Source organism: Hipposideros armiger, unplaced genomic scaffold (assembly GCF_001890085.2).
Source record: "Hipposideros armiger isolate ML-2016 unplaced genomic scaffold, ASM189008v1 scaffold_580, whole genome shotgun sequence".
NCBI lineage: Eukaryota > Metazoa > Chordata > Mammalia > Chiroptera > Hipposideridae > Hipposideros > Hipposideros armiger.
In genome coordinates, this window is record NW_017731930.1 from 492,103 (window position 1) to 507,295 (window position 15,193).

Here is a 15,193-nt window from a genome sequence, read left to right on the forward strand (position 1 = left end):
TGTCATGATGCAAGAGCCATGAATTGTTGGCGGAAAGTTCAGGTTGTTTTTGTCTAACTTTTTCATGCAGCCTTTTCAGCACTTCCAAATAGTAAACTTAGTTAACTGTTTGTCCAGTTGGTACAAATTCATTATGAATAATCCCTCTAATATCAAAAAAGGTTAGCAACATTGTTTTGACTGTTGATTTGGACAGACGGAGCTTTTTTGGTCGTGGAGAATTGGCTGACTTCCATTGTGCATTTTGATGCTTTGTTTCAGGGTCGTATTGGTACACTCATGTTTCATCACCAGTGATAACATGGCCCAAACCATCATCTTGCCTCTCTAAAAGGTCTTGGTAAACTTTGACTCTCCTTTGCTTTTGCGCATTGGTGAGCTCCTTTGGGAACATTTTTGCACACTTTTCTCATGCCAAGATTTTCCTGTTTCTCTATCGATGTTTACTTGGTCTGCTATGCTTCTCACAGTCAGTCAATGATTTTGACTCACAATTTGATGAATTTCTGCCATGTTTTCATCAGTTCTGCTCATTACTGGCCACCCTGACCTCTCTTCATCAGTGATGTGTTCTCTCCCCCTAGAAAACGTTTAATCCATTTGTACACTGCCATTTTTTCCATGGAATTATCCCCATAAATTTGGACTAACATGTCGCTGATTTCACTTCCACTCTTGCCAAGTTTAACAAGAAGTTTAATGTTTGTTCATTGCTCTAATTCAAGCTCAGACATTCTCGTGAGAGCACACAAAAACACGCAGCAACAATAATGAACGCCACTCAGCAAGACATCAACATGAACACAGCTGTGAGATGCTGATATACCAGGGTTATGAAACCTTACCAAGCTGTTTGTACAGTGCTGCCAATGTAAGCACACAGTGGCAAGTTTGTGGACTTCATTGTCTGTCTATGTATCTCCCAGTACATAAGCCATCTGTCATATCTCCCTCCACATATTTCCCCTCCCCTTTTCTGCTTCCAGAATTTGCTATTTCTTCCTATAGAATAAACAAACCACAGTCTCTTATTGTCCTTGTGCCTAAGAATGTTGCAGTGTTGGTGATCAGAGTATAAAGTTTACTGGCTTGCTCTTCCATGCAACTCTACAGTGAGAGCTTGGCTTAGAAAAGATCAAACTTTGATCTTGGTAACTGGAATGGCTCCACAAGAGGTTGGTATGGGTGGGAGCAGCAGTGGTTGGGTAAGGGTAAGCTGTGGCTCTGTGAATAAAAAAAGCATTTTTATTCTAGCAATGTTTTCCTCAACTATTTGAAATCAAACATACCTCACCACCACAAGGATGATTTCCTTTCCTCAAAACTAGAAACTTACGTTTCTTCTAACCTTGGCCTTATTATGCCAGGGGAGCATTTTTTTCTCTCCCTGCCTGTTATGGATGGAAAGTTAGTACCCATCCTCCCCGCAACTAATATGTTGAAAACCCAATCCCCAGTGTGATGGTATTTGGAGATGGGGCCTTTGGCAGGTAATCAGGTCATGAGGGTAGAGTCCTCATGATGGATTAGGGCCCCAGGAGAGCTCGCGCTCTCTCTCTCTCTCTCTCTCTCTCTCTCTCTGCCGGCACATTGATCTTGGACTTTCAGCTTCCAGAACCATGAAAAAGAAATGTTTGCTGTTTAAGTCACCCAGTCTATGGTATACAAGTATTTGTTATAATGACAACCTGAACTAAAACACTGCACAGATTGTATTTTTACCTGAAAAAACTGAAACTAAGGGTGTCAAGCTAAAATACATTTCCTCTAATGCTAGATTTTTACTCATTAGGGATTGAGTGGTAGTGGTAGAAGTTATGGTTCATTTATTCATGAAGACTTTAATGGAATTAAAATGACCCAATACAGTTATAGAAATACCAGGGCTATTAGTGGTTACAATCTTTTTTTAAAAACAAAATTTTTCAAAATTTTATTTACAAAATTTATTTTAAAAGTGTATATAATATATTCCGTGATATAAAATTCTAGACATAGTAGATTTTAAAAGAGCATAATGGAAAATATAAGTATCCACTTTCTTTTCCTATGTATATCTTTTGAGCATTTACTGTCTCTTGCTAGGTTTGCATTTTTCTTATTTTATAATCAGATCCATACTTACAGTAAAAACATTTTAAATATCATAGGCAGATATAAAACAAAAAGTAAAAATTTCCTTTTTTCCATCCCCTCCTCAGATATTGGTGAATATCATTCCAAACTTTCAACCACATGGATATATTTTTGTTTTTCACATAAATGCTTTCACATTACACATATTATCCTGTAACTTTCTTTTTTTTTCACTGGACATTGTCATGGAAATCTTTCAGGATAATACATTTAGAGCTACTTTATTCTTTTTGATGGTTGTACTGTATTCCTTGATGTATCAATATCTATTTAGCCAGTTCCCTAATGATGGCTATTTAAGGTGTTTCCAACATTTTACTAATAAAAACAATGCTGCAACAAACATGTTGATAGCTTATTTAGACAAATGCAGTTATTATATTTACTTTCATATTCTTACATCCCTCTCCTCCTTTTAAAAATCAGATATTTTTCATGAAAGTTGAAGTATTAAAAAGATTAATGGAATACGTGGGTAATATATGAACTGAAAAGGAAAGAATCATGGAAATCCCATTTTTACTAAATTATACTCTTGTCAGCAAACCACAAAGCCATGTAAAACCCTTTTTTTAAAGGCTATGACTGAGCTGGCATAATGGAAGAATACCTAGATTAAGGCTGCTCTCTCGTTGTGGAATTTCTTGAGGGTTTCCACTTAATTCTTTAAATACATCCTTCCTGTTCTACACCCAGGAGCTGCCTGGTTTGTCTCAGCTCACTTTTAACTATCAGGCCTGTTTGGCAGCAGGCGATATAAATTTTTAAAATTTAAGATGTTTCTAACAAAATGCCATTAGCCATCAGGATGGACATGGGTTTGGAGGTCTGGGACATGTGAGAGAGGGCAACCTCTCTTTCCATAATCTCAGTTTTGACAAACCCCAAATTCCATATACAATATATGTAGGACATAGATTCATTAGGGTATGGTCTCTGTACAGCTTGCCCTTTATTTTAAACGTGTGCACTTGTGCTTTTGAGCAACTGGCGGGTGTTAGAGTTTTCCATGGATACTTGGTTTTGATTACACTGTTCCTAAATGTGATTTTGTTGTTACTTAGTTTAAAAAAATTCTTATTGAGCTTCAAAAAATGATAGACATGACTACTTAAAAGTGCTTACATTGTTTTCCAGATTAAGTAAATATTTCAATAAAAATATTTCAATTTTTAGATTGGAAGTGTGGGCAGCTCTTGTTTTTGGAGTGTGTTTTTCAGTGAACTGAATCTTGGTAGTATTATATTACATGGAGTGTGTAATTAATTTCTGGGCTATAAGTCTTAAGTCTTGACCCTATCCTTAAAGGTAGAGAACATTTCCAAAGTTTTTATCTTAGCAATGCAACCCAATGAAATAGAGGAGGGGTGCAGCTAGGAATGGATGCTTGCCTTTGTTGTCAGCTTATTAGTGAATCCCAAGATACCAGGCTTTCTGCAGCTTGTTCCAGAGGTTTTCAAGTATCTCTTTTAGAGACTAAAAAGAAGTATAGATCCCCACCTGACTATGGTTATCTCTTACCTATTCAATATATACATAATGCATGGTACTCATGGGAGGCTCTCATGTAGTTAACCATGTTGTCCTTGGTGGGTGTACACCCAGATAGATTGGAAATCATTAGCTTAAAACACAGTTTCTCCTTCATTTTGTCTCAGGTGTTGGTAAAACTTAACTAAAAAGATATGAGTGAGCTTTAAAAAATATTCCCTCCATAGAATCCAAGCTACCTTTATTTTAAAACAGAGTCATCCTCTTCTTCCTTCTTAATTATTCTTATCAGACCTTCCAGGAAGAGGCTTACTATTACTGAATGTCAAAAGCAGCTTGAAATTATGCAGGAAGTGGAAAGAAAAACGCTGCACAAATATTTTATCTTCATAACTGGAAGTGGAAGCGGGAAAGTGAACAAGAGATGGAAACAATCCAATAAATATGAGTATATGATTTCATAGAGTGAATTATATTTTTGCAAGCCCCTACTTTGAGCCCCAAGTTTTCTTTTTAGAGAAACTGATGCTGATAATAGCAATTTTTACTCAAAAGAAATTAATATCCAAAAATATTTGGTAATACTTGCTGTAATACTGCTCTATCCATCTACATTATATAAAGGCACCAACAGACCTAGTCCTCTGGGTAAAGTCTTCTAAACTGTGTTCTTCACAGCTTGGATTCTGTCTGAGTGCTTCCATCGAGGATGTGGCCGGCATACACAAGCCTATGAATCTGAGCTGACTTACAGCTCTTCTCTTGAAAGCCTTTTCCTGTGGCACTGACAGATGGATGTGTTATCATCTGGCTGAGGAACAAGTTCCATTCCCTCACGTATTTCAGGTTTGCTGGACTGGCGCTCAGCATATTTCTGAAATGTGTTTTTGAAGGCAACATAAAGATTAGTCCACACTTCATTCCAATGAATCCTCCCCACTCATGCTGTCATTTTTAGTTGTTGCGTATCATCAGACTAAAACCAAAGGTCTGGTTTGGACTGGTTATTCCAGTCTTAAAGTTACATTTTAACTTCAGTTGTTATAAAGTACTAGTGTTATATTTCATAACTTAGCAAGGAACCCTAATCCACAATTTTATGTGTAGGTAGGAAGCTTCTACAAAAAGGATGTCAAGTCAAGTGTCCGTCCCTACTTGAAACAATAGCACCTCAGTACTTATCTGTTTGTTAATGAATAATTAACTTTATTAAGTATTCAAACCAGCCAATGAAGATGATAAACATCTCAAAATAAAGATGGCGGTCTCACACATCCTTCCCTTTAGGCCTGTAGTCACACACATTTTGTAAATGGTCACAGGCCTGTGACATGTTCCACCACTTTGGCCACTGACAAATATTCCTATAAATTGGATATTTCAAGTTAGTGGTTGCTGGTACATTTAATTGCATACTCCTGGTACAGGGCCAAACACAACAAAATACGGACTTGAGTACATAAGCCTAATTAATATTGCAGGGGGAGAAACTCCTACTAATAAAATTACAGCTAGACCAGAAGAGGGAACAGAACTCATTTAAAGGAAAGGATGCTTCTAGCAAATGGTGTAATTATCATTTAAATTTTTCTAATGAGAAGGTAGTATACACAAGTATCTGAGGAAATCTACTTTTTTACTGCCCACAGAAAAATAAGTTTAGGTTAAAAACAAAAACATAATTTCTTTTTTCTTCCTGACTAGATTTTACTAAGTAAAACACAAGGTAGTTATTCAAAGAACCAATCCTTGGATTCCCAATAAACATTTGTACAGTACTTCAGTATTCAGCCCTAAGGTGTTAGAACTATTACACATATTTTTCATTTGTTTGATTTTTTTTTTTGTTTAAGCTGAGCCATCCTGCCACCTGTTGGCAGCTCAGTGGCTGCTCAGCTCAGGCCGGGACTTGAACTCAGAGCTCAAACTCTTGAGCGAGCTCTTAACCAACTGAGCCACTTGGCTGGCCCTTGATTGTTTTATATAACAAGCTAAATATGTGCTTTCCATCCTGTACTGTGCTAGCAAAAGCATGACTCTTAAGTACTAGGGAGAACAAAGAGCTGGACATTTTGAGCAGAAAGAGATGTTAATGACCTCCAGTCTACCCCTCTTATTTTCCAGATGAGGAAAGATGTTCTCTGAGGTTCAGAGAACACCTATACTAGGAATTCCATGAGGCATTTAATAAAAGATAGCACTGACAAGACTGGAGGAACTTTTAACCTATTTTTGTAAGGGCTCAAAGCATTGCTTTTCATAATACTGAATGGAGATAAAAATATGGTGGCAACAATGGGACTTAACACTATTCTTACTTTTCATAGGCGGGTGCCTTGGCTTAACCGGAGTTCTACAGGCTGACCTCTGAACCCCTCTAAGATGCGAGGCCCTCAGGCCAAGCATGTGGTTTAAGAGTGTGACCCAGCAGGACGGATACTCTGCACTGACCTGCAGTACTTTGTAATAATAGCAGTAAAGCCTGTGTGGCTGTAGCAGGTCCCTAGCAGTCAACTGCCCTTCTTTGGCAATCCACTTGGCTTCTTCATCATTTTCCTGAAAGGTTTAAAAAGAAACAATGAATGAAAATTACTCCTGTGACCCACTGACAAAGCTAAGGTTGAGTGTGAGATAGGACAGATGTGGGTTGAATATGAACGGCATGGGAGATATAGAACATGATGAAAATATAATTTAAGAACGAGGCTATGAAAATAGACAAAGTACTTTCCTAGACATCTTTGTTACATGGAAGTGATCATACATGTTTGGACCCTATTCCACAGGCCCAGTGACCACACTCTTCCAAGTGCAACAACCCACATGGAGACTGTGTTGTGACTATTTTGGTATTTTCCTAGCTACCCAGGAAGTTGAGGGCTCACCACCTGTTCCCCCATCCTAGCCTTCTCTGTTTGATATTAAAATACAAACTGGAATAGAATGAACTAGTTTTCATGTTACAATATCTTAAAAGTCCCATTTAAATACGCAATCAGAGCCCTAAAGTTGTTATAAAATGTTACCTATGAAAGACTATATTGTTATAATAAAAAATTCTGTTATTAGTACCCACAGGCTGATCCTTTAGTTCCAGGAATAGTCAGCATTCCTAATTATACTTTTGGAAAATAGCTAGTATTCTACCATGCTGCCCACAGGAAAAGCCGTTTGTACGCAATTCTGACTCTTTATAAAGAGTCACAAAAATTATGCTGCCTCAGGCACCCAGTTATTTCCATAACCAAATACTGCTGCTCAAAAACTTAGAAACAGAATAAAGTCTTATAATGAAAGGGTAAATTTCTATAGTTTCATAATAAAACACATTAGCTTTTTAACACTTTTTCCTTTTAAAAAGAATTCTTATTTTATGGTAAACTTGTGATTCTTGGGATGTTGTATATTATACATTCATTACAAACTTGTGCCTTTTTCTAACTAAGGAAAAGAAAAGTGCCATAATTGCCTTAAATGTTTTCTTGTACATCAAGCACTTTAACCCTGATCTTTTCAATCTATAACTTGCATTTGGTGTGTTTTGCTTGTGAGTGTGTATATGCATGAATAGTGATTCCTTTAGAAAAATCTATATTCTATATAACACTGGATTTCAAATCTTCTAAAAATCCTCAAAAGACGTTGATAGAGGGTATACAAAACAATTCTGATATTAGTTCTTTAGATAGTTCCAAGGGAATAAAAATTTCAGAAAACATTTCTTTTGACCAAATTATGTCAAATTAAATTGTGTTATGATGGAACGTATGTAACTCATACTGGTGAATTTGTTATTGCCTAAAGAAAAGAAAATTCAGAAAGCATACCTTGGCCCATTTAACTTTCTCTAGTAAATCACCAAGATTTCTTTTAATTGGAACATAATGTTTCCAAGGCTTTAGTGCCATATAGAAATGTTCATAATATGGTGAGTCCTGCTTCAGAACCAGACTATCACCCAGCATAAGGTACGGATATCGGTAAGCAGCCACGGTCCCATCCACGTTCACTTGATACTTGTACTAAAAGGTTAAAACAAAAACAAACAAAAATTTTAACAGTCATTTGCTTCACTTCTGCTTCTCATCAACACTGTAATACTAAATATAAAGGAATTATTTCCACTTTCTAACTTTATTGTTCAACAATTTTATATTTTATTTTGTAACTCACATTTTCTCTATGTATTAAAATCATAAACAGCCTTTGGCAGGTCAATTTTAAGAAATACAATGCACTTAAAGATAAAGCAATAAATAATTTTCACCAACAGAAATACCCATTTCAACTATGTCTGTGTAATGGGGAGTTCGGATTTCTCTAACCAGGTAGGAAAACTATTTTCAAAAGTTCTATATTTATTAAAGCTGAATTTTGATAACAATGTATACGTTCACTTATACATTATTTCCTCTGTTCCTCATACCCACAGAAGTATGAAAATGGAAGGCATTATCTCAAAGTTCAGTTTCAGAGTTGAGGGGCAGAAACCTGGAGAAATTTAAGGACCAGTGTGATGTTGGTGACACTGTACATACTCTGTTTACATATTTATTGTATTGATAAACTTTGATTTACATTTCAAAATCACTTTTCATGGGGGGCATTAAACCTCATTAAATTATAATAATGTGAAACAGGTATTGTCTTCCCCCCACCCTTTTTTTTTTTTTTTACAAATGAGAAAACCAGTGTTCAGAGGAATTTATAAACCTCTTTTCTCTGAGTCCAAATCCCTTGTTCTTTCATTATATCACAGAGACAAACAGGATATACTCACAGGTTTACTAATTATTTTTTTCTTAAATAATTGGTATCACGGAGTTTACTAGCCAGTCAGGTTTTGTCACACTGTTCACATCTCATCTTCTTTGAACCTCGCGACAATGCTCTGACGGAGCTAGGCAGGCATCACGTGTGTTTAGAGGCCAGACGCTAAGAGATGAAGGCCCCACAGATAGAGGGGGCGGCAGCACTCGAGGCAGGACTTAGCCCCAATTCCAGCTTCTATTTTACTTGAATGGAATTTATACTCTTTCTATTTACAAAAGGCATCTGAAATCACTTTATGTAAAAGACATTTACATTCCCAATTTATTAAAAAATAAATACACAAAAGAGAAAAACGGAGAAATGCACCAAAACCCCAGGTTAGTCCTTGTACTATATTTTGAGTATTAAATATAGTTCTGATGTACTTGGTAGACAAAATTAACAACAACAACAGGAAACCACAGTGAGTTTTGTAATTCCCCTTGCCTAATAAGAAAGTGTGTGTCAGTTCATAAGACAGGAGAAATTGACTCAAACCCAGTTATTTCCAATTTATCACTTCATATGCATCCCAGAAGACTAAAATGCATACCTTAAAGAAATCAAAGAAACCTATCAATTTAGCTTTTCCAAGCTCCTGTTCTTTCTCTTGGAAGAAGAAATACCCTGTAATTCCTGCATCTAGTAGCTGTGGATTTTCTTTGGACAGCTGCACCAACTGGAGCCTCTCCTCTCGGCTATCTCTACCTCTGAAGAAAGCTTTCTCTGTTTTATTGATCCAGGAAGGCCCTAGAAGATTGAAACCATAAAAAAAAATATATGATTAGGAGTTTTGACATTTTTATACGGTAATTATAATCATCTTTAATCTATAATTGTCATTTAAGATGTTAAAGTTCTTTTATCATCAATACATCTTCTAAAATAAATGCTATTTCCAAAAAATATGGGATTAGAATGCTCTAACTTCATCCATTTATCTACTAGTAAGAGCTCACTCAAGTATTGGAGTTTCTGTCGTACAAAATCAGGAAATATTCCAAATAATGTTGGATCAATTTCAAAGCAAAAAGAGATTCAATACCTTGGCCTACTCACCAAGGCATTAGCTTCTTCCATCTTCTGTGCTTCATAGTAATAAATGAGCTAGGCTTTTCTTAGACAGGGTAACCAGAACAAACTATATAACTAACACCTGCATGTCTTTAATCCTTAGGTTGCTCAGAATTTGGAGTACATAGTTTCTGGATACAGGGAAGACTTTTTCTAATATGCTGATAAATGCAAATATATATATATATATTCTCCTGTCTTTCCTGGGAGGGAAATATTCTGGAAGAATATTAATTTAAATCTATTTCTATTATTCTAAAGCACGGTCATTAGTTAACACCTGTCAGTGTTCTAAGAGATAAAGCATAGAAATTGGAGGGGGTTAATCTCTTTACTATGTTAATATACTTTTCAGAAATTCACTGTTACCAAATAAAAAGTAGGTCAATTTTCATTTCACACTATCTTTAGATAGTTTACAAGGAATCCCTGGTCTTGTCTACTAAATAAGTCCACCAAACCACAATAAGCAGAAATTGAGGCTATAAAGAAAGACAAGACAGAATTTTTTCTACTGAGGGAGTTCAGTTTGATAAAAAGCTGTGTTGTACCATAAACTTAAGGCCATCAAATAGGGGGAAAGGAAATGAGTTTTTAAAGGATCAAGAGAGGCAGAAAGAGAAAAGGGGAGAGTTTCTTACAAAGTGTCGGAGGTAGTAATACCCAAATTATACTGCTGTCACAATTCTCGTACATATGCATATAATCTTATAATTTTCAAAATTCTCTCTCATTTCATCTAGCAATATAAAGACACTGGAATCAGAATTAAATTAAGTGACAATGTTACCAAATATGTATTTTCAAATAGTATTTACAAGTGAATAACTCAAAAGAGACTCAATTACAGTAGGTTTGGACATTACTAGCTTAATATATGTATCTTTAGTTTTTAGATTAGGAGAATCCTAAACAAATCACTTTAGATTTTAGGGTGCTGTTTTTCTTTTTTCTTGATTAGAAAATAAGCAAAATAGTTATATTCTCTCTGATTAAATATTCCCCTCACCTATTTTTTTCTCTTCACCTTTTTTACCTCTGAGTTTTCTCTTAGAGAACGAACTTGAATGTACCTGTATTTCCCTGAATAGAGAGGAGATCATTTGTGACACCTCTCATTGCTTCAAGTGTGGAGTGGGTGATGTCATACGTTGGAAGGATAATATCTTGTGAATCCAGAGAGCCACACCATGAAATGATAGGTAAAGGGCCAGGGGTCTCATTGACTTTTCGATGTTCCAAGGGCCAATCTCCAAGATTAATATAAAATTCTAAATCTGGGAGAAGGACCTAAATAAACGAAAGTATAAACATCACCGTTGGGAAGACTTCAGTCTTTGGTACTAAATGTTTTAGTTCTTTGGCTTTCTTAAATATTTCTGATAAAACTGAACATTTGAAAATAGCATCAGAAGAAAGAAGAATGTCTTTCAGTTATTAGTAGTATCAGAAAATCAAGGACGAGGATGACACAGGGCCAATACGCTTAGCCAGGAGTCAGCTACTTCTGTTCAGAGGTGACATTTTACATAGAATTATAGAAGTGGAAATTGCTACCCGAATTTCTAAATCCCAAATTAATGTTACTTACCAGGTTTAACAGAACCTTAAGCCTAGAGGACAAGGTCTAAACTCTTTGGCTGGAATTTAAAGCCCTAATATCTTGCTACAGTTTAGCTTTGAGCCTCATCTTCCATCTGCCCATACACCAGTAAACTTTAGGCCACTCTCTGAAAATGCCATCCACTTTAATACGTAATTCTCTTCAGTTGGAATGTTCTCCTACTTATTCACTTGGCAGCCTCTTTTTACATCCTAAACCCTGATAGAATGTTAACTCTGCTAGGATTCGCCCTCCCCAGGCACTTTAACCAGAGTATCTACGGTTCTTACATGACTATCATGTTGTGGTACAATTATTTGTTTGTATTCACATCCACCTTCACTTCCAAATATCAAAAACAAGTCCCACTAGAATGAGGTGCTCTAAGAGCAGAGGTGAGTCTCATTTGTCTTAGATTTCTTCCCAGGCACCAAGCAAAGAACCTGGAACAAAAAGGAAGGCAAGGGATGTGACTATTTACCCTGTTGCTTCCCTGCTATCATTAATAAGCTCATTAATAAACTCCAACTCAGAAGCTCTCACTGTAGAGCAGGGTTTCTCAATTTCAGCACTGTTGACATTTTAGGCTAGGTAATTCCTTGTTGTGGGGGGACTGTCTTCTGCATTGTCCCTGGCCTCTACCCACTAGATGCTAGTAGCAACCCCCCAGTGGTGACAACCAAAAATGTCTCTAGACATTGTCAAATGTCCTATGAGGAACAAAATCACCCCTAGTTAAAATCCGTATGAGGACAAGATACAGGAATACAGGACAGGGTGGACTGACCAAGAAGAAAGCACCACCGTTAGGATCAGGTGCCCATAATATTATGTTCATATTGTGGGCTGGTGGGGAGAGGGAAGGCGACTGGTATTTAAAAAAAAAAAATAGTGATTGCAGCCACACATTCAGCATATTTGGGAAATTGTATAACTCATATCAGGAAAATTGGTGTTTTATTTAGAAAACTACCTTGGTGTTCTTTCTGGATGAGAAAGGTAAAAATTGCCCATCCTCACCTTTCACTCTGCATAGTCAGGAAGAAAGAGCAAAAGTCACTTTGAATTGCTCTGCTTAAGAGTTTTGCAAATGGGGAAAGAGAGACTGAGTGTGGGGGTGGGGGTGGGGGGAGGGCGATGCAAGGGATATGGTTGTTGAGATGTGGAAAAGTCTTCTGAAAGATAGAGGGCCCAACCATATTTTGTAAGAAGCCAAGACCTAAAGATCAAGGGTAGTCAGTGAGAAATTCCCAGAGGCAAGGATAACTGAGAGTCTGATTAATACAAGAATATCTATTTTTAAATGTTAAGGTTTTTGTTTATTTTGTTTTGTTTTTAACTATATACTGGTACAAAATAAGCTTTCTCTGTTACCACAACCTTCAACAGAACGTTTCATCCACAGTTTTTAGAGGCGCCTAGGGTAAAACAAGGGACATGTGTTCTAAATTCAAGTTACTTTGAGGTGACAAGAAAAAAACAGCTGCAGAAAGTGAAATCTGAATGGAAGGAATAGTTAGCAGGAATAAAGAAATTCTGAAAGTGACCTTGAGGTTGTAAATGTCTGGGAATTCATAGAAACCTTGGGAGTGCCCTGTGTGGCCTGCTTATCTGGGATGGAGGCTCAGGCCATTTAATGAAAATATTAAAGGAAAGAAAGATCCATTAAGGTGGAGACATGTTAGATGCACATTTCAAAGCCTGGAATACATTTCCATCCTTTGCCATTAGTCATCTAAGCATTTAAATGTTACAACGAAATAATTAAATTATATTGTTTTTAAAATCAATGAATTCATTCTCATACCTTTCTCGCCAGTGATAGCAAAATCTCATCTGAGAACATTTTGAAGTCTGTATATTTCCCTAAAGATCTCCGGTAGATGTGGTTATTGAGAATCGTGTAATGGACAATGGCACCCCTCTCATCCCCAAACCTTTTCGGAACTTCATTTAGCATCTGCTGCAGATTGATGCTGGGGAAAGAAGCAAAATCTTTCGCAATCTGTGGTTCCTTAGTTGGACAGGAAAGAGTTTTCTGCCAGGTCTGAGGATTCTCTTCTGGGCACTCACAGTACTCGTGGTACACTGGTCCTAGGAAAGGCCACACACACACAAAATCACACTCCACTGACAAGCACCACAACACAGGGAGCTGTTTCTGCCCTGATGTGAATATGGGATGACTTCCTGGTGAATTCTAAGATTAGCCAGACAGGAAAATCTGACCTAAACACATCAGTAATGAAAGCAGTTATGTCAGAGTACTGTGCTTCTACTTCCTGTCTTTTTTTCCCCCGCACCCTCCCAGGCAACCTAGTATGGCATATGCTCCCTCCCAAATAACTTACACTCAGTCAATTAATGGATAAATTTATTTATAGTGAGTTATCATGGCTGATGAACATAAAGCAACTTATTTTATGCAAATAGAAAAAGGAAAAGTACTGGAAATGTTTAACTACCTGGCTAAATACACAAGATTTTTTTTCTTACCATTTAAACCTCTTTCAGTTACTTAGTTTTCTTTCTCTTAAAATTTCAAGTTAAACTGAGCTCCAGAAAGTATATATTAATATCATGTTTCCTCTGTTGCATATGACTTCAAGGTCATCATAACCCATTTGAAAGGCATGAGATCTACGCATGAGGCTGGCTCTAGTTTATGCAATAATCACTTACCTTTCAAAATATAGGGAGACTGAGCTACATGTTCATCACCATAAAGGACGTCTATCTTCAGCCCTTCAGTGACAGTTTCATACATCCTATACCGCATCAAAAATGTTCCATCATTCCTGTCCAAAGGTTTAGAGATGTGAATCCGGACTACCTCTTTAGGTGAAAGAGATTTGATTACTACTTTGAATAGTGTATGATCTGAAAGAAAAAAAATACATATAAATAACTCTACTACTTCACAGTTATATGTGTTAGCAGTTAGTGGATAGGTGTCTCTACACAGAAGTTACTTATTTTTCCAGTATCAAGGGTAAACAAAATCATTTTAGTTTGGAAGATCCTTGAGGCCAGAAACTATTCTGGTTTATGTCTTCAAACCAAGGACCTGACTTGGTGTTGATTCATTTAGTCATTCTTTAAAGATTTATTGAATGAACAAAATCAATTCATAAAAAAAAGCAAGGAAGAGATTAACTTTCTGCCTATTTGATCTTTTCTCCTTTGGGTAGCTTTAAAGTCCAGGTAGTCAAAAATTTGAACTCTTAGAATAACAGAGCTCTAAGGCAGTTCAACTTTCTCCATGTAAAATAGACACAGGTTTTCTTTGTAAAGTATTTCAATATCTAATAATTCTCATTTCTGAGGAAATTTTCCTTTTGCTAACCCAAATTTCAAGCTATACTTCTTAGCTCATTTTCTTAAGTAGAGAAAGATTATAGCTGGTTATTAGACTGTGCAAAAATACACACACATGCACACACCTTTGTAACTACTGGACTTTACTTCTCTAAGCTTGTTTCCTCAGATTGAAATGAAACAGTTATACTAGGATGATCTGACATCCCTTTCAACTCCCAAATTCTGTGGGTTTTCTGTTCTAGTGTAAACGATATGTACCTAGGGAACTTTCCCTTCTCTTTACAGTATAATAGCTGACTTTTCTAGGCTTTGAAACAACACTGCTGTGATTAATGTCACTATGGCCCAGGTATAAACGTTGAGCTATCTTTCCTCTGAGAGGGCAGAGGATGTACCTGTACTCAGTGCAGATCTGATTCCCAGGAGCTTTAAGAATAAAGGTCAGGGCCAGCCAAGTGGCACGTTGATTAAGAGCTGGCTTGGGACTCCAGCTCTGAGTAGCAGGGCCCAGGTTCAGATCCCACATTAGGGTCAGTGATGCTGTGCCCTCTACAGCTAAGATGGTGAACAACAGCTCGACCTGGAGCTGGGTTGCCATGAGCTGCCATCCAATGGCCGGCGAGCAACTGCCTCACTGGGAAGAGCACAATGATAATACCAACATGGGCCAGTGAAGCGACGTCCTCCACAACTAGACTGAAGAACAAAAGGACAGCAACTTGTCTGTTCCGATTCCCCAACACTGTTGCCCTCCCC

The 15,193-nt window shown here is 37.0% G+C and overlaps 1 protein-coding gene across 5 annotated transcripts in view; it reads right to left on the bottom strand.

Annotated features, from left to right (window-relative positions):
• Nucleotides 1-1,809: 1,809 nt before the first annotated feature.
• LOC109371551 (KDEL motif-containing protein 2) overlaps nucleotides 1,810-15,193 on the bottom strand; it is a 109,722-nt gene continuing 96,338 nt past the window's right edge. For all 5 annotated transcript variants that reach the window (XM_019624124.1, XM_019624127.1, XM_019624125.1 and 2 more), the window contains 7 exons: nucleotides 13,799-13,996; nucleotides 12,924-13,210; nucleotides 10,587-10,803; nucleotides 8,993-9,189; nucleotides 7,455-7,649; nucleotides 6,079-6,183; nucleotides 1,810-4,501 (listed from right to left, as the gene is read on the bottom strand). In XM_019624124.1, coding sequence (XP_019479669.1) covers nucleotides 4,376-4,501; nucleotides 6,079-6,183; nucleotides 7,455-7,649; nucleotides 8,993-9,189; nucleotides 10,587-10,803; nucleotides 12,924-13,210; nucleotides 13,799-13,996 — 1,325 coding nt within the window. In that variant the 3' untranslated portion in view covers nucleotides 1,810-4,375. The remainder of the gene's footprint in view (nucleotides 4,502-6,078; nucleotides 6,184-7,454; nucleotides 7,650-8,992; nucleotides 9,190-10,586; nucleotides 10,804-12,923; nucleotides 13,211-13,798; nucleotides 13,997-15,193) is intronic.